Source organism: Pan paniscus, chromosome 1 (assembly GCF_029289425.2).
Source record: "Pan paniscus chromosome 1, NHGRI_mPanPan1-v2.0_pri, whole genome shotgun sequence".
In the NCBI taxonomy this organism is placed as follows: Eukaryota; Metazoa; Chordata; class Mammalia; order Primates; family Hominidae; genus Pan; species Pan paniscus.
In genome coordinates this window covers 12,952,463-12,968,462 of record NC_073249.2, presented here as the reverse complement: position 1 = coordinate 12,968,462, position 16,000 = coordinate 12,952,463, and the positions used below count along the sequence as shown (strand labels likewise).

Below are 16,000 nucleotides of genomic sequence, written 5' to 3'. Positions count from 1 at the left end.
CTAGAGTATGTTACAGAGTTGTGACTGTAAGAAGGTTTGACTATTACAATATACACATCAATCATATTTATACCAATTCTCTCTTGAATGTATCAGGCAAATTAAAAGCTTTGCTGGTTAAATTTAGCTACTCAGATAAGGCACACTCACTAATGCCTCCTCAAATTTCCTCTTTCACCAAAATCCAAGTCAACTGCTCTTTGTTGACCTTAGTGCTGGGCCAACACCTAGTTGAACACTTAAACCTTATTAAGAAGAAAGGAATACATATTAGTAAACCCTAGAACTTGACAAGCACTGTGAGAAAAAGGTTCTCATATTTACATAGTGAATATTACTTGCTTTTATCTTTTAACAGTAAAGGTAAACTTATATTAGAACTAAATGGGTCTAAATATTTGAAACTTTTATCGAGATTTCCAACTAGACAACCTTTATCTAAAAAATACCATTCTTTCACTTTAGATGGTTGCATGATGAAGAAGAGACTAGCATAGATCTGATCAGAGACACATCTAATATGCATTCCCAGTTTTCATCTTATGTGAGAATTGTATTAAAGGACATTTCTAACTGTATATCATGCTACTTAAGACATGGGTCCAGATGGAGGAGCTGCTGAAAAGGATCAGGCTAAAATTGTGGAATTCGTCTCATCAAAAAGATTCAATTAATAAACGGATTAAAGTGAGGAAACATTTAACAAGGAACAGTGAGGATAAGAGAGTGGGATTCAATGTCTATTCAGTACCTATTATATGTGAGACGCTGGACTAGGCACTTGTCACGTTTCTGTGGATCCTAGTCTATACTCAGGAACACTCACTTATTAACGTTACTCTAGGCCCTTAGCAAGGATACATGAAGAACTCTTGCACCAAGGGTCAAAATACATTGAAGTCTTCCGAGGATGTCCCTGTGCCCATAACCTAGATCTGTGTCAGAGTCCCTATACCTGTTGCCCGGTTCCTATGGGCCAGGGCACTGATACTACATTCATTCCGTGTGGAGTTCTGAGATTGGCTGCCCAGGTCATTAATTATGGGTTCAGGGTCGTAAGATCTAAATCCAGTGACTCAGCAACTCCTAATGACATCTACCTGGTTCCTCCAAGTCTGGATTCTCTACCTCTAGTCCTTGAGCTATGGCTGGACCCTGTCTTCTGTTTTCTCAAACTGATTAACATCTTGCTCATACTAATTCTCTAGCTCCAAACCTGGTCTGCCCTTTTGGAGCTTGAATGTCCTACCACTCAAAATATTAGACTTTCTATGTCCAGAACAGATTTTCTGCCCCTGAACTTAAGTGGAGATCAGATGCCTGTAAGATTCCCAAAATTGCCCCCTTTTTCTATTGATTCCTGTTACTATGACCTTTTCCCCATGAATCGCGCTAACCTACAACAGTCCCTCCAGTCTCTTGGCAGGCCCACGTTACAGTGCTCCTTGAATGGATTAACTGCATTAATGGATTAGCATGCATTTATCCTAAACAAATAGTGCTTTACCAGGGCCATTAAATATGTGTAACTTAGTATCCTTTGAGTGCTATCTCCTTGGTGAATTCACTAGCCAAGAGTCTGGGCTCCAGGTTTGCAGGTTTAAGCTCATTAAAGGGAAAAGAACACACACCCATTTGGAGGTATATTCTATGAAGGAAAGCCATAGCAGAAGTTAAATGATACCAGAATGTTGCTTGGAATGTTAACTCCGCTCTGACCAGTGTTAGGGGAATGACTTTAATTGATTAATAGCATCAATCTATGACAATCTGATGGCGTTGTCAAGACAACACTAAGATTCATTCATGTTGAGGACACCTTCTGCACTAGATAGGTGTCTAGTTGGCCATTCCCCTTTGGTTGATGTATTTTTTCTTTTGGTGCATTCTCACTACAATCTAGATAGGTTATAATGTCCTAAGTTATATGATGGCAGGAATGTTTGTCTGTTTTGTTCACTGCTATAGTCCCAGCTCCTATAACAGTGAATGAATAGTCAAATCCTGTTTTTTGGTAGATGTCTTTTTTTTTTTTTTCCCAAAGTAACTCCTTGTACTTGCACTTTTATCCACATATTGATTTTACAAGTTTAGTACTTATTTAAGGGTCTCTCCCTCTTGTCTTATGAATCTTTGACAGATATCCAACTTTTGGGCAAATAATTCGTAATGGAATAAAAAAGGAAATAGGGATTTTACATGAGAACAGTCCTTAAATCAATCCTAGAGACTATCTTAAAATAGAAGCACTGAGATGACATTCTTTCCACACAGGCATTGCATCCTGCCTCTATCTGCCGTCACCTGTTTGGGCACTGCCAAATAGAACACTGTAATAATTTAAAAGTAGTAAAAAGTGTATCTTTATCAGGTAAAGTATCAAAAGAACAGTGACAAAATAAGTGGTTAAAAGTGCAACCCTTGGGAGAGAACTTGAGTTGGACAGTTTTAGTATGCTCTATATGTTAAGAATTTTTTAAAGCTCATATGGAAAAATAAGAACAGTTAGAAAAACTGTTAAAAAAAAAAAAGGTGGGCGGGGGAGGAATGAGGGAGGACCAATGCACTAGATTAAAACTAAAGCCTGGGTAATTAAAACAATGTGGTACTAGTGCATGACTAAATAGAGCAATGAAATAGAAACAGATACAGAGAAACAGAAGCAGATACTCAGCTAAATACATATGACGGATTCTAAGATAAGATCAATGTAGCCTCTCAAACTCGTCAGGAGAAAACAAACAGTTCAATAAATAATATTGGAACAACTGGGTTAATCACCTGCGGAAAAAATTAGGTTAGATCCATAACTTACATCTTATGCCAGAATATGCTTCAGAGGTTCAAAATTTAGATGTAGAATTTAGGTGAATTACTCTATTGCTCTGGATTGAGAAAAACATTCTAATTATGACTCAAAATCCAGAAACCACTAAAAAAACTGGTAATTCAGACTACATAAAATTTTTTTAAAACTCATGACAAAGCCATCATAAGCAAAAGACAGATGACAAATTGGAAAGAAAATATTTGCAACTCATTACTGTCAAAGGGTTCATATCCCTAACAAACAACATATCAACGATATAGTAGAAAGATGGATAGGAACAAAACAATATGGGAAACAAAAGGAAATACAAATGGCTCCTAAACATATTAAAAGGTGGTCAACCTTAGGCATAATAAAAATTTACATACTGAGCAGTCAGGTGTGTGGTGTGCACCTATAAGCCAGGCTATTCGGGAGGTTAAGGCTGGAGGATCACTTGAGCCCACCAGTTTGAGGCTACGGTGAACTATGATCATACCACTGCACTCCAGCCTGGGTGATAACGTGGGACCCCGTCTCTTTTTTAAGGAAAATAAAAGAATGTACACATTGATATAAATTTTCATCTACCAGAATGGCCAGAATCCAACATTTTAATAACATCTACATTGGTAATGTTGCAGGTTAGCAAGTACTATCATAAATTTTAGATGGTATGTGAATTGATGACTACCCCTATGAAGGACAATATGCCAATATCTTTCAAAATTATAAATGCACACAGTCTTTGCCCCCAAAATTCTTATCTTTGGGAATTTATTCTACAGGTACAATATTTATATAAATGTGAAATGACATATGTACAAGGTCTGGAAACAACCCAGCTGCCCATTAATAGAGGACGGGTTAATTCAACACTGGCACATTCACATAACAGAATACCAAGTATCTACTTCAAAAAATGAGAAAACTATCTAGTCATATGTGAAGACTGCCAAGAAATACTAGGTGAAAAAAATGAAATCGTATGTATATGATGTCAATTTTTGAGTAAAAATGAGAGAAAAAATAAGACTTTCCATTTGTATATGTTTGTACCTGTCTACAACAGTGTGAATGGAAACCTAAGAAACCAAGAGCACAGGCTATTCATGGTGGGAGATGAGTGTGCAGTGGAGGAAGCTGGGCCAAGGACACAGGAACACATTCACTGAATAACTTTTTATATTGTTTGTTTCTTTTAACCATGTGAATGTATTACCTATTCAAAAAATTAAATAAGATAAAGCATATTTTATAAGCTTTATGATTCAATACAAATCAAACAATGCTTTTAATTGTTCCCACTTTGTAGCTGAATGGAAATAGGCCAACTTACAAAATGTCACAAAGGTTCTAGAATCAGTCTTTCTCGTCTCAAATTCTTGCTCCACAACCTAGAATTTGTGACTATGGACAGGTTACTTAGCCTTTTTTATCCTCAGTCTTCTTACTTATAAAACAGAGAAGTAATTGTACCTACCTACTAGTGCTATTGTGAAGATTAACAGTGTATTCATTTAAAGCCAAACTATGCATGTAAAAGCCCTTAATACAGTGCCAGCCAATGCTTGCCATTATGATAAGAAACAACCTCAGACTACTTATAAATACATTTTCTCCCTTCTCCACAGGTTACAATCAAATTCTCATGCCATAAAAAGAAACACTTAAAATAGCGGGGAAAAACAAGACAGAAAAGATTGCAGAAACATGTACTTTAATTCACATTTTCTAGATTCTGGTGGGTACAACAGTAAATTATTTGGAATTCTGTTCAAAATCAAAGCTGCACCTGTAGATATTCCTTAAAATACAGTACACATAGATTTGTGTGTGTGTTTTTTTACCAAATAATTTCCACGATACCATGCACCTAATCTGTGTATTTTGGTGAGTAGCTATGGTTTCTGCAGGTAGCTCAGTTTGCAAACTACTGAGAGGTTTACTGTGAACTGTTCCCAAATTTTCAGCTGAAGGCAATGCTGATGAAGATCAAAATAGCTGTCCTTTCTTATATACAGTGGCACATAGGCAAAGTTGAAAAACATGGCAGAGTTTCATATACATATAGAGATTACAAATATCGAATAATTCACAATGTTAAAAATGTCAAAATAAAACGTTTTGACTTATCAAATTTCAAAAGTGTGGAGTCTTATTCTGTCTGATCCTCCTCATAATCTAAGAATCAAAACAGGAGAAACATTCAAAGTTTACCAATTTTAATATATAGTTTGTCTAACTTACATAGATGCCACTTAAGTAAAAAATAAACTTATGCCATTGAAGGAAGGAACATTTTCCTTTTCATTACTTCATCAGTGGGTACAATCATTTCTGTCAGTTATATTATCAAGTGCTGGGTTTTTAAATTAGGTGATGAGATAAAGACAAAATGCCAGAGCACCAGCAAAGCATTTTTACAATGCAAACAGTACTCTAGTATAATATCACTTCACAACAAAAGATGTGAATTGGAAAAACAGTTTAGATCACAAGAACCATAAAATGTCACCAGGCTCACACAATCATTTAAGAAATAAAAACACATACACAAAAATGTAGGCTGCCCCTACAATCTAATTTATGATAAAATAAGATGAATTTCAGCCTAAGAATACTTCATTTATTTTCTTAGTTGTGAAAAAATTAGTTAAGAACCTTAAAAAGAAATTTTTACTCTAACCAGATCTTTTAATTTCCTAGAACATACTCTAATATACTAGTTTTCCTAAGCTTGAAACAAATCACAGTACAGAAAAAAACAATAAATGGACATGAGCGAGGATTTTCTCTAGTAAACAGTTTAAAAAATAGCCTTTAACTGAGGGAGTGGTGAAATAACACTATCAAAAAGTTCTTTACATTTAGAGTGATAAACAAAGTGCAAATTTTTCACATCTTAAACTGAATGAATGCTAAGAATAATTCTTACTAATTTACTAGTTAAATTAATTGGATAGTCACTTTTTAGACAGTTTGCCTTAAGGCCCCCCTCCCCCACCATACAATACTTGCAACCCTCAAGAAAAAGTAGAGGAGGCTCCAATCAAGTCAGCCTTTTAAACAACTTAACAAAAAATACTACCACCATCAACAACAAAACCCCAAGTTTATAAAGGTTTGAAATTAGGTGAGAAAATAAATAACGCTGAGACCTTAATACCCCCACCACATCCCACCAAGAGATGGCTAAGTATTTTTAAGAGGGGTGAGCCAAGCCAACTAAATACAATTTTTTAGATGTCACCAAATCATCAATGAACACATTTCAGACTTTGACAGGATAAAATATGGATTTAAGAGCACTTATTCTTTAATTCAGAAAAGACTAAAGAGTCTAAGGAAAAACTCTAGATCTTGTACCTGCATTACTTCTACACAGATGCAATCTTCCAAATTGTATCTGCTGACATTTAAAAAAAAATCAAGATTTTAAATATTGTTTAAAGATTTTAAATCCCAGATTTAGAAAATGACAGTTTAGGACTGTTGGTATGAATCACAGAAAGTCCTCTGTTGGTATGAATCACAGAAAGTACCGTTTATATACAGTGAAAAGAAAAGGTGAGGGGAGAGGAAGCTTAAAGGAGGGTTGACCTAATCTACCTTTTTATATATCCTGTCAGGGAAAAGCACACTGAGTTCGAGGATTGCATAGATTGTATTCTAAAATAAATCCTTTAAAAATGCTTACTTTAAGTGAAAATAGCAAATTTTGTGTATATAATATTTTCAATTGGCATTATAAATTCATATAATCCCATTTAAATTTTATCAAGAAGTAATCTGTTAAATATTTCTGCAGTGTTTTCTTTCTAAAAGTAACTGACAATTTCCAAAATGTCTTTGTCCCTAAAATTTCTAGGGGCAGAGAAAAGCAAAATCAAAAGGAGTTCTAAGTAAAAGAACACTCTTGGGCCAGCCCATTACACACACGAAATCTGGCTGGGTAGCATAGGGGAGAGGTCTTGTTCACCTTTACCAAAGGAGGTCCTTTAGACTGGAAACAGCAACAATTACAGCAACTAAAAACTGCAAATAAAAACCAATGAAATTGAAGTCCTGGGGAATCTTCAGGAATTTCTGTAACTATGCATTGAAAGGGCCATTCATCATGGTGACACTTCCAGATTCTAGAAATATTATAATATTTCTTTATATTATAGAAAGTGACACACACAGAGTGAGGCAAGGGTAAAAACACATTAAAAAGCATTGATAAATTTTTCTCACTGACACCAGCCCTAAGCAACATTTGTTCCCTAGTTCTCCTTTTCCATAACAGACTGAACAGTGTTATTAGAATGCAGACATAGCCATTTAAAGTTTGACAACTGGAAATAAAGGATAATAGAATAAAAACAAAACCAATTCTAAAAAAAATAGAATTTTCAGCACATGAAAACATATGAAATTAAACACAAAATTAGTATAACTTACATGTTTTAAAAGTATATACTTCATTTATAAATATCTCTAGTTGATAATAATCTATTAAGAATCATAAATATTCAAGTGAGCATTTAAATTTTCTATTTAATAGTTCAGAATTCTTGAAGTCAGATTAGTCTCTTTCTGATGAATGTCCATAATTAAAAGGCTTTCCACAGTCACTTTATGTCTCTAGTTAGACACATAAAAGCCTTTATTACCTACTGTGTTGTAATAAGACTTTAAAATTCTGTAAGTCTCTTATACTTGTAGAAAGCCTATGGAAGAAAGAAAAAGCATATTAGTAAGGCTAACGTGATGCATACTATTTCAAATTATTGATATTGTTACATAAGCTATAATTTGAAAGCAAAACCTAAAATAAAAACCATCAAACACTGAAGCTTCCATGTTTAAATTAGTATTCTCATTAAGACTGGTTTAGAAGGGGCAAAGGAAGCCTGTTACTTCATACTATCTACAGACATTAGATTAATAATGGGAACAGTGATATGAATAATTCTTAATAAAGAATCTCAAATCATTTACAATTGGTCTAATAAATTTATTTTGCACATTCCTCTTCAAATGATTGCTCTTTACTCAATGTTCCCCAAACACAATAATTTGTCTTATGTTGTTAGCTCCCTAAGGGTAAAGACTCTATTTCATCTCCTGCTGAGTCTCTCTCCTGTGCCCCATACCCATTGATGCTTATAGTATTCAGTAAATGATTACTGACTGACTAAATGAAGTGCTTCTCAGCCCAGGCCAAAAAGTAAAACTCTGGGATGGGAAATATAAAAAAGTAATTCTAAAAGCTCAAGTATCCCTATGTACAATTCGGGGGTGATAGAAGAAAAATCTTTAACTATTTGATAGAAGAAAAATTATTCCTTAATCACTTAGGAGGACAGGCAATGTTCTAAGCCCATCACATATATGATCTCATGATCAGGAAACAAACTAGGAAAGCAGTGATTTGCCTGAGTTCATACCACTACTAAAGGGCAGGCCAGGATTCCAGAACTTTAGGACCCCTGATTCTGAGTCCATTAGTCTAGGGAACAATAAAAGGTAATAAGCTCTAGATATAGAACTAAAACAAGAAAGGCTGCATTTGTGAATATTTTTTATGAGATCGAAGGAAATTTTCAATTGTTTTGAAATTCTCAATTGTTTTCATCTTTCTCAATTTAATTTGGACTTAAGAGATGCTTAAGTTATTTACAATATTTTTCATTTCAATTTATTTAAATTTCATTCAGTATCTCCTGTGTTATCTTTCTACAGGCCTCATAAGTGGATGGAGTGAATTTTTTATGAAATACCAATTAATGGATAGTCTATATCTATCCTGTGTCTGAAATCTCAACCTACATAGTCATCTTTAAATACAGGGAAGCAACAGGTGAAATCCTTGTTATTAAGATGGGAAATGGCCAGGTACAGTGGCTCATGCCTGTAATCCCAGCACTTTGGGAGGCCAAGACAGGAGAATCACTTGAAGCCAGGTGTTTGAGACCAGACTGAACAACAAAGTGAGACCCCCATCTCTACAAAAAAATTTTTTTAATTAGCCAGGCAAAATAGCATGTGTCTGTAGTCCCAGCTACTTGGGAAGCTCAAGCGGAAGGAACGCCTGACCCCAGGATTTGGATACTGCAGTGAGCCATGATCGTGCCACTGCATTCCAGCCTGGATGACAGAGCGAGACCCTCATCTCTTAAAAAAAAAAAAAAAAAAAAAAAAGCAGGGGACATATAATAAATCTGTTTTTAACTTAACTGCTTCTTTTTAACTTAAAACACATGTTAAGAAAAACAAGAAATAATCTGTATTACTCAGTCCCCTATTTTTTTTTTTAAATTCTTCCTCAAGTTGACTTTTTTCTTTTTCCCCAAGGAAGCACAGTATTATTTTCTGTGATTCTTTTCCTTCTGTTCTGTATTCCTCAGTTGCCATTACATGTATCTCTGCTGGCAAATTCAAATTATTTTTTAAACCACTGGTGATATAAACAAGCAAGCAAATTATATGTCTGTATACAGAAGTAAATCATGTAGAAATGAGTGAAAGAAAAATGACCTCTGAGCTTCAGAGATAAAGAGCATAGTGCAGGAAAAAGGTGAGAAAAGAAAAAAATAGTAATGAAAATTTAAGAAAAATAAGGAGCAGATGAAGGTTTTAATTTTCTTTTATCACCTTCTCAGTCACACATTCCTTACTCCTGCTATTGTAGTTGAACAAGTTATAGCCAAGTAAAAAGAATATTAGAAGAATATCTCCCTTACAAAATTAAGGCAGCAAACTGAAAAACACTGGCAGTTGGAAACTTAGTTTTTCCTATGACCTGTAGAGAAACTGACTTGTCAGCATTAAGGCCTCTCTAAGTTAGTACAGATACAATATAAAATTTTTTTTTGTCAACAAAACAAACCCTACTTTTAGCAAAGAAGATTATCTTTGCAGTTTGTTGAAACCCAATGGGAAATCAAAAATCTTCAACATATAATGGTTCTTACCTTCCAAAAGCATTTAAAAGAGCAACTATTTCCTGTCGGGTGAGTTGGAAGCCTTTAGATGGACTATTCTCTGGAAGCTTTTGGATTTCTTTTTCAGAGAATAATATCTTCAGGGCGGTTCCTAAACCCTGAGTCTAAAGAAAATACCAATAAACTCATAATTAACTTTAAATAATAATAACTAGTAAAAAGGCTTAAAGGAATATATAGCCACTGTTATGCCAGTTAGGAAATTCATATGAACTGAGCTTTTCACAAAAATATTACTACAGTTTCTACTTTCTCACAGGTTATGCATATAATAAACACATCTGAGCAGTTAAGGAAACCTGAATAGTCTTAACACTTATTGAATACATATCATACTATTCCAAATTATTAAAATGACTTTTTTAACCTTGAAAATACCATATTAGGATTACAATGTTCAATTTGTAACCATAAAGGACTTTTTACAGCTTTTAGCAATTCAAAACTCAGAGATTATTGATACCCACACTTAATAATTTCTCAATTATTAGCACTATAGAAAAAGACATATTTTATTTCAGTATAGCCTCCACTGTAATAATTTTGTCTCTTAATTTTCTATAAATTACCATCTTTGTTAGAAAGAGATAAAATATTCAACAATCCTTTTGACACTGGCTTACACAGAGTAATGGACCTGTCTTGCGGAGCTTTCCTATTTTGACTAAGTGACCTTCTTTTGCTCATTTAAATAAATTCAATGACCAAGACTTCATATTTCAATCTTTTTATGTAACTACATTTTACCTTTCTATATACATACGTAAAATACGGATATACTCGGTTCGTAATGACCACCAACTTCACAAATGAATCTGGTATTGTATCAATAGAAACACAGACACAATAAAACTAAAATCACTAAAGAATAATATGAGACACATCCTTTCACATACATGTAACACATATACTTTAATATTAATTTTTTCATCAACAGAAAAAACACCTTGGATCTGCCTATTTCTAAATTCTAATTCAATGAACAATGAGGACATTTTAATAAAAAGCTTGCACTCAGTGGAAAAAATGAAGGTTAGTAATGGCTTCAAAAGAGAAGACAACACATATACCTGTAATTTTCCCCATAATCTGCATTTGTCACATCCAACACAGTCCATTATACGGGAGATATTCTTGAAATGTAATCGGAATTCCTCCTAGCAAGCAGAAAATATTTTCAGTCTAATTAGACTTTTAAAATTGAACTGCATTTGGCTAAACGATAAGTAAGTTTTGATGCTTATTAATAAATCAGTTGTGTTTTTTGTTTGTTTGAGAAGGAGTTTTGCTTTGTCGCCCAGGCTGGAGTGCAGTGGTGCAATCTCGGCTTAGTGCAACCTCCACCTCCCAGGTTCAAGGGATTCTCCTGTCTCCTCAGCCTCCCAAGTAGCTTAGATTATAGGCGCATGCCGCCATGCCCAGCTAATTTTTGTATTTTTAGTAGAGACGGGGTTTCGCCATGTTGGCCAGGCTGGTCTTGAACTCCTGGCCTCAAATGATCCACCCACCTCGACCTCCCAAAGTGCTGGGATTACGGTGAAAGCCACCATACCCAACCCGAGTTGTGTTTTTCAACAGTAAAGAAAAATACTTGATACTTGTATACTATAACATGGTACATAAAATACTGACATTAATGGAAATTAATAAAATTCATTCTGCATATTAATTCAATAAACTTTCCACTGAGGAGCTACTTTATGCAAAGCACCAAAATATGCACTATGGGAGATACAAAAGTAAATAATACATGGTCTTTACTTTTAAGGAACTTAATTGCTGCTTCCATTTGTTATCTACATACAACCAACAATAAATATGTCTAGTTTATGTTTCACTTATTTTTGATCCTTTGCTTTGTGTAAGCCTATATCAGAAAGCTAGTCCTAGAACAATGATCAATTTTTGTATCACTCCTTAGTACCACACTATGTTTGTCATGGTTGCTCAATCAATATGAATGATAACAGGCCTGTGTGACACATATGGTCCCACAGTCCTCTACATTTGCTAATGCAGTTGTTATGGAGATGCTTACTGGATCCCTCTATTTTGCTGTAATAGTTTCCTACACTGGTCAGGCAGGGTGGCTCACGCCTGTAATCCCAGCACTTTGGGAGACCGAGGTGTGATCACTTGAGGTCATAAGTTTGAGACCAGCCTAAACAACATAGTGAAACCTCATGTCTACTAAAAATACAAAATCTGCCAGGTGTGGTGGTGCATGCCTGTAATCTCAGCTACTTGGGAGGCTGAAGAAGAAGAATAGCTTGAACCCGGGAGGTGGAGGTTGCAGTGAGCCGAGATCGCACCACTGCACCACTGCCTGGGCAACTAGAGTGAAACTGTCTCAAAAAAAAAAAAAAAAGAAGTTTCCTACACTGGGGAAATTCTTCTGCCTATAAGCATTTGTGTGCAATATGCCTTTAAGGTTGGTCTCACTTTATCTGCAGATAAGATTGGTTAAGAGAAAATTTCCTCATTTGTTTCACATGGCAACTGCAGAAAATAAAAATCATTTTATTGCATTGAGGGAAATATTTTATTGCATGAAGCGGGAGGCAAGTAGCCTGAAAACTCTGGCTACCACAAGCCCTGACCAGCTGCCAGAGGGTTGAAAGGAATCAATACCTTGGCAAAGAAAGACAATATAAATAGAACACAAAAACTCCTGTGCTGGTCATATTCTCATGTAATGTAAGTTCTTTGCAGCAGATGGAAAAGGGACATAGGTTCTCCTTCATGCATTCTTGACAAACAGCAAACAAAGTCCCAGCATTGTGTAGTTAAAAGCTTGCTGTGAGACCCTTAGGCTTTGCTTAGTCTCACTTTCCTCATCTACAAAAACATACATAATTATAGTTGCCCTATTACACAAGATCATTCTGAAGATTAAAAGTAGAACATAGGTGTCGATACTTAGAAAACAGGAAGCATTATAAAAATGAATTAACATATAAAATACCAAAATGGCAATATACCTCTAAAACAACTGTAAAATAAAACAACCTTCCAACAGTAAAATATAGTTGTGACTAAATTACTTATTTCAGAAATACCAAGAAAGTCTCGCCAAAGGAGAATCACTCAGTATTGATTTATTGGTTCCTATAGTACATCCACATCTAAAACATCTTGGGGTCAAATGTGTTTTAGAATTCAGAAGTTTTTAAATTTTAGAAATACAGTACACATGTACTATATATTATGAAACATCTCACCAGAGTGTGAGGAAACACCCTGCAGTCAAATCCGTTAATGTTTCTGTAGCAAAATATTAAAAATTCATACCAAGCAGAATTTGAAAACAACCCCACAAAACTACGAATATCTGCTATATTCTTACATCAGTTTAGGTCAGGTTTTGCTAAAAAATTACCTTGCACTAAACATAAGAAAATGTTTCAGTTTTTGAAACTACCCGGATTTCAGAAGTACATATAAAAGACTATGAAGTTGTACTCAAAGATTATTTGTGGCCAGGTGTGGTGGCTTGTGCCTGTAATCCTAGGTACTTGGGAGGCTGAGGTGGGAAGACAGCTCAGGGCCAGGAGTTTGAGACCAGCCTGGGCAACATAGCGAGACCCCATCTCAAAAAATAAATTTAAAAGTAAAAAAAAAAAAAATTGCCAATTTCAAATACTTTTATGAACATTTTAAGGGTACAATTTGTTTCTTAATGTACTTTAAGCAAATGAAAATAAAGAACACCTAACATGAAGTTTGGTAATGTTCCCAAAACATATTCTCCTTCTGATGTCACATGTTAACAGGTAGTTTTAACCTTTTAAGTTAGTCCAAAGGGACAAAAACATAATATAGGTTTCAAAAACCGTAACATTCCATAAAATAAACTTTAGAAAAATATTTATTGTCCTCAAAGTGGCTAAAAGCTCATGGTATTCTGAAAGCTGCATCAAAACGACAATATACACTGATTTTAAACTAAGAAAACTTTCCCTCAACTAGTATCTTTTAAAAAGACATTTATAAAGGTGTTATAGGACATACTAATTAATGACCAATGATTCACTAAGCAGTTGGTCAATGGAACCGAGAAATATGGAAAGGCTTTTTGTACCATTTGTATTAAAATCCAATCAGACCAACTCTGACAAGAAGCTGGAAAACTGGGAAAGAAAACAGTTTGGATGCACAGCATTAAAGCATAACCAGCAAACTGCTCCCAACCCCGTGTCCCAATCGAGAACTTTTTACCTTTAGTGACTTGGCCCCTTTTTTGTCACCTGCAAACATGGATTTCTCATCAAAGTGCATGGGAAAGGACCTGATAAAATGATAGTATTGGATTAAGTTACACATGAAAAATCCACGTACTCTGTATCAGAAACCTGATAAAATTTTCTATCCTTATGAATATTTAAAATTCATTATTTACTCCGATGTAAGGTTTGGTAATGTAGAAAAGTGACAAACAGTTCACACATAAACTATTTCATAAAAGACACAGATGGCTGTTAAATTTAGTAAGAGTGTAATGTTTTAAATAAATGACACAGGTAATCTAAAAAATTAACTGAAAACAATCTATGTAAAAAATAGGCAATATTCCCTTAATATTCTTTAAAAATTTAATACATAATTTACTTTAAACACTTTTTAATCTTTCTCTTCCAGGCTATTTTAAAAACCAGTTAACTCAAGTTTTCTTGACCAAGCGTTTTGTTTAAAAGGTTATATTCTAGAAGATAAGGCTAATGTTTCCTTACATATCCATCCCAATGCAAACACATGTATATTATCATCTAAATTTAAATATAGTGACTACAGGCCAGGCGCGATGGCCCATGCCTCTAATCCCAGCACTTTGGGAGGCAGAGGAGGGTGGATCACTTGAGGCCAGGAGCTTGAGACCAGCCTGTCCAACATGGTGAAAGCCTATCTCTACTAAAAATACAAAAATTAGCTGGGTGTGATGGCACACACCTGTAATCTCAGTTACTTAGGAGGCTGAGGCACAAGAATTGCTTGAACCTGGGAGGCAGAGGCTGCAGTGAGCCAAGATTGTGCCATTGCACTCCAGCCTGGGCAACAGAGCAAGCCTCTGTCTCAAAAATAAGTAAGTAAATAAAGTGACTAGAAGAATACAAAATTGGTAGAAAGACCATTAAAGTAGCACTAAATTTTGATGATACTACATAAAATTTAGTGATATTTTAAAGCACTATTCTCAAGTGTGAAAATTTCTGCAAAAGAAAGCCTTATTAATGCGTTTTCATCAACATTTTCAGAAATATTTTTAAATTCTGTTGTTCTATTGATCACTTTCCTTTTCTGTTCTACATCTCCCCTCGGTTAACTTTTAGGAGTCAGCTTTTGTGTACTTTAAGTGCTACCTCATTTGAATACAGAGAGGAGAATTTCAAATCACGGATAGTCAATTCTTACTTTGTATCTTGAAAGATATTCAGTAGAAGAGTTTTTGTGTCAGCATCTTCTTCTGCATTTCCAGTGTAAAGATCGACAATTGAGCGCTCAAAATATGGAGCCACCTTTGACAAAGCTCGAAGCTCAATCAAGTATAAGAAGTAAAGATTCTTGAGCCTTCTTGGACCTTCTCCCTTGGTTTCCACAGGGTCAAAGCGGCGTTTGAATTCTTTAATATTAGGTCCCCAGCTGGGCTTACCCCAGGTTTCTAAAGAGAAAGAGAAATACATTACATTGTTTTAGTAAACAGGATTTTTTTCTGCTCTAAAGAATATGTATTCTCTCCAATAATTTTTACACTAATAGAAGGCAAAATCTCGACTTAAAAATATGATTACCTTCCAAAAGATAATTTGCGCATAGATGTAAATTGATGCTAGCATGAAGTCCCGATATAAGCTTATAGAAGACTCTTTTCTCCAGACACAAACCTATTCAGAAAAATATTGAAAAAGAAATTACACCTATTTAGATATCAGAAATATTGACTCAAGGAGGTTCAGTATGTAGGCTTATTTTTGATTGAAGAACATTAAAATAAATCAAGGAATAATATAAAACTGATTAGATCAAGATTCTCTCACTAGAAGGCAAAGTAAGATTTTGGCTTCAGAATGGAGTTAACTGAATATGATGAGAACTTAATGCTGAAAAAAGCAGAAAAGTTTGAGCAACTAGGGGTCAAAACACTATGGATAAAGTTGGCAAGTTCCCATGTTACTCAGACAGCAACAGCACAGGTTTTCTTGTG

The 16,000-nt window shown here is 34.8% G+C and overlaps 1 protein-coding gene across 2 annotated transcripts in view; it reads right to left on the bottom strand.

The window, feature by feature from the left end:
• Positions 1-5,017: 5,017 nt before the first annotated feature.
• Positions 5,018-16,000, bottom strand: part of ERO1B (endoplasmic reticulum oxidoreductase 1 beta) — a 66,348-nt gene continuing 55,365 nt past the window's right edge. For both annotated transcript variants that reach the window (XM_003824508.5, XM_034949449.3), the window contains 6 exons: positions 15,588-15,680; positions 15,211-15,457; positions 14,020-14,089; positions 10,872-10,958; positions 9,772-9,905; positions 5,018-7,524 (listed from right to left, as the gene is read on the bottom strand). In XM_003824508.5, the coding sequence (XP_003824556.3) occupies positions 7,464-7,524; positions 9,772-9,905; positions 10,872-10,958; positions 14,020-14,089; positions 15,211-15,457; positions 15,588-15,680 (692 nt within the window). In that variant the 3' untranslated portion in view covers positions 5,018-7,463. The remainder of the gene's footprint in view (positions 7,525-9,771; positions 9,906-10,871; positions 10,959-14,019; positions 14,090-15,210; positions 15,458-15,587; positions 15,681-16,000) is intronic.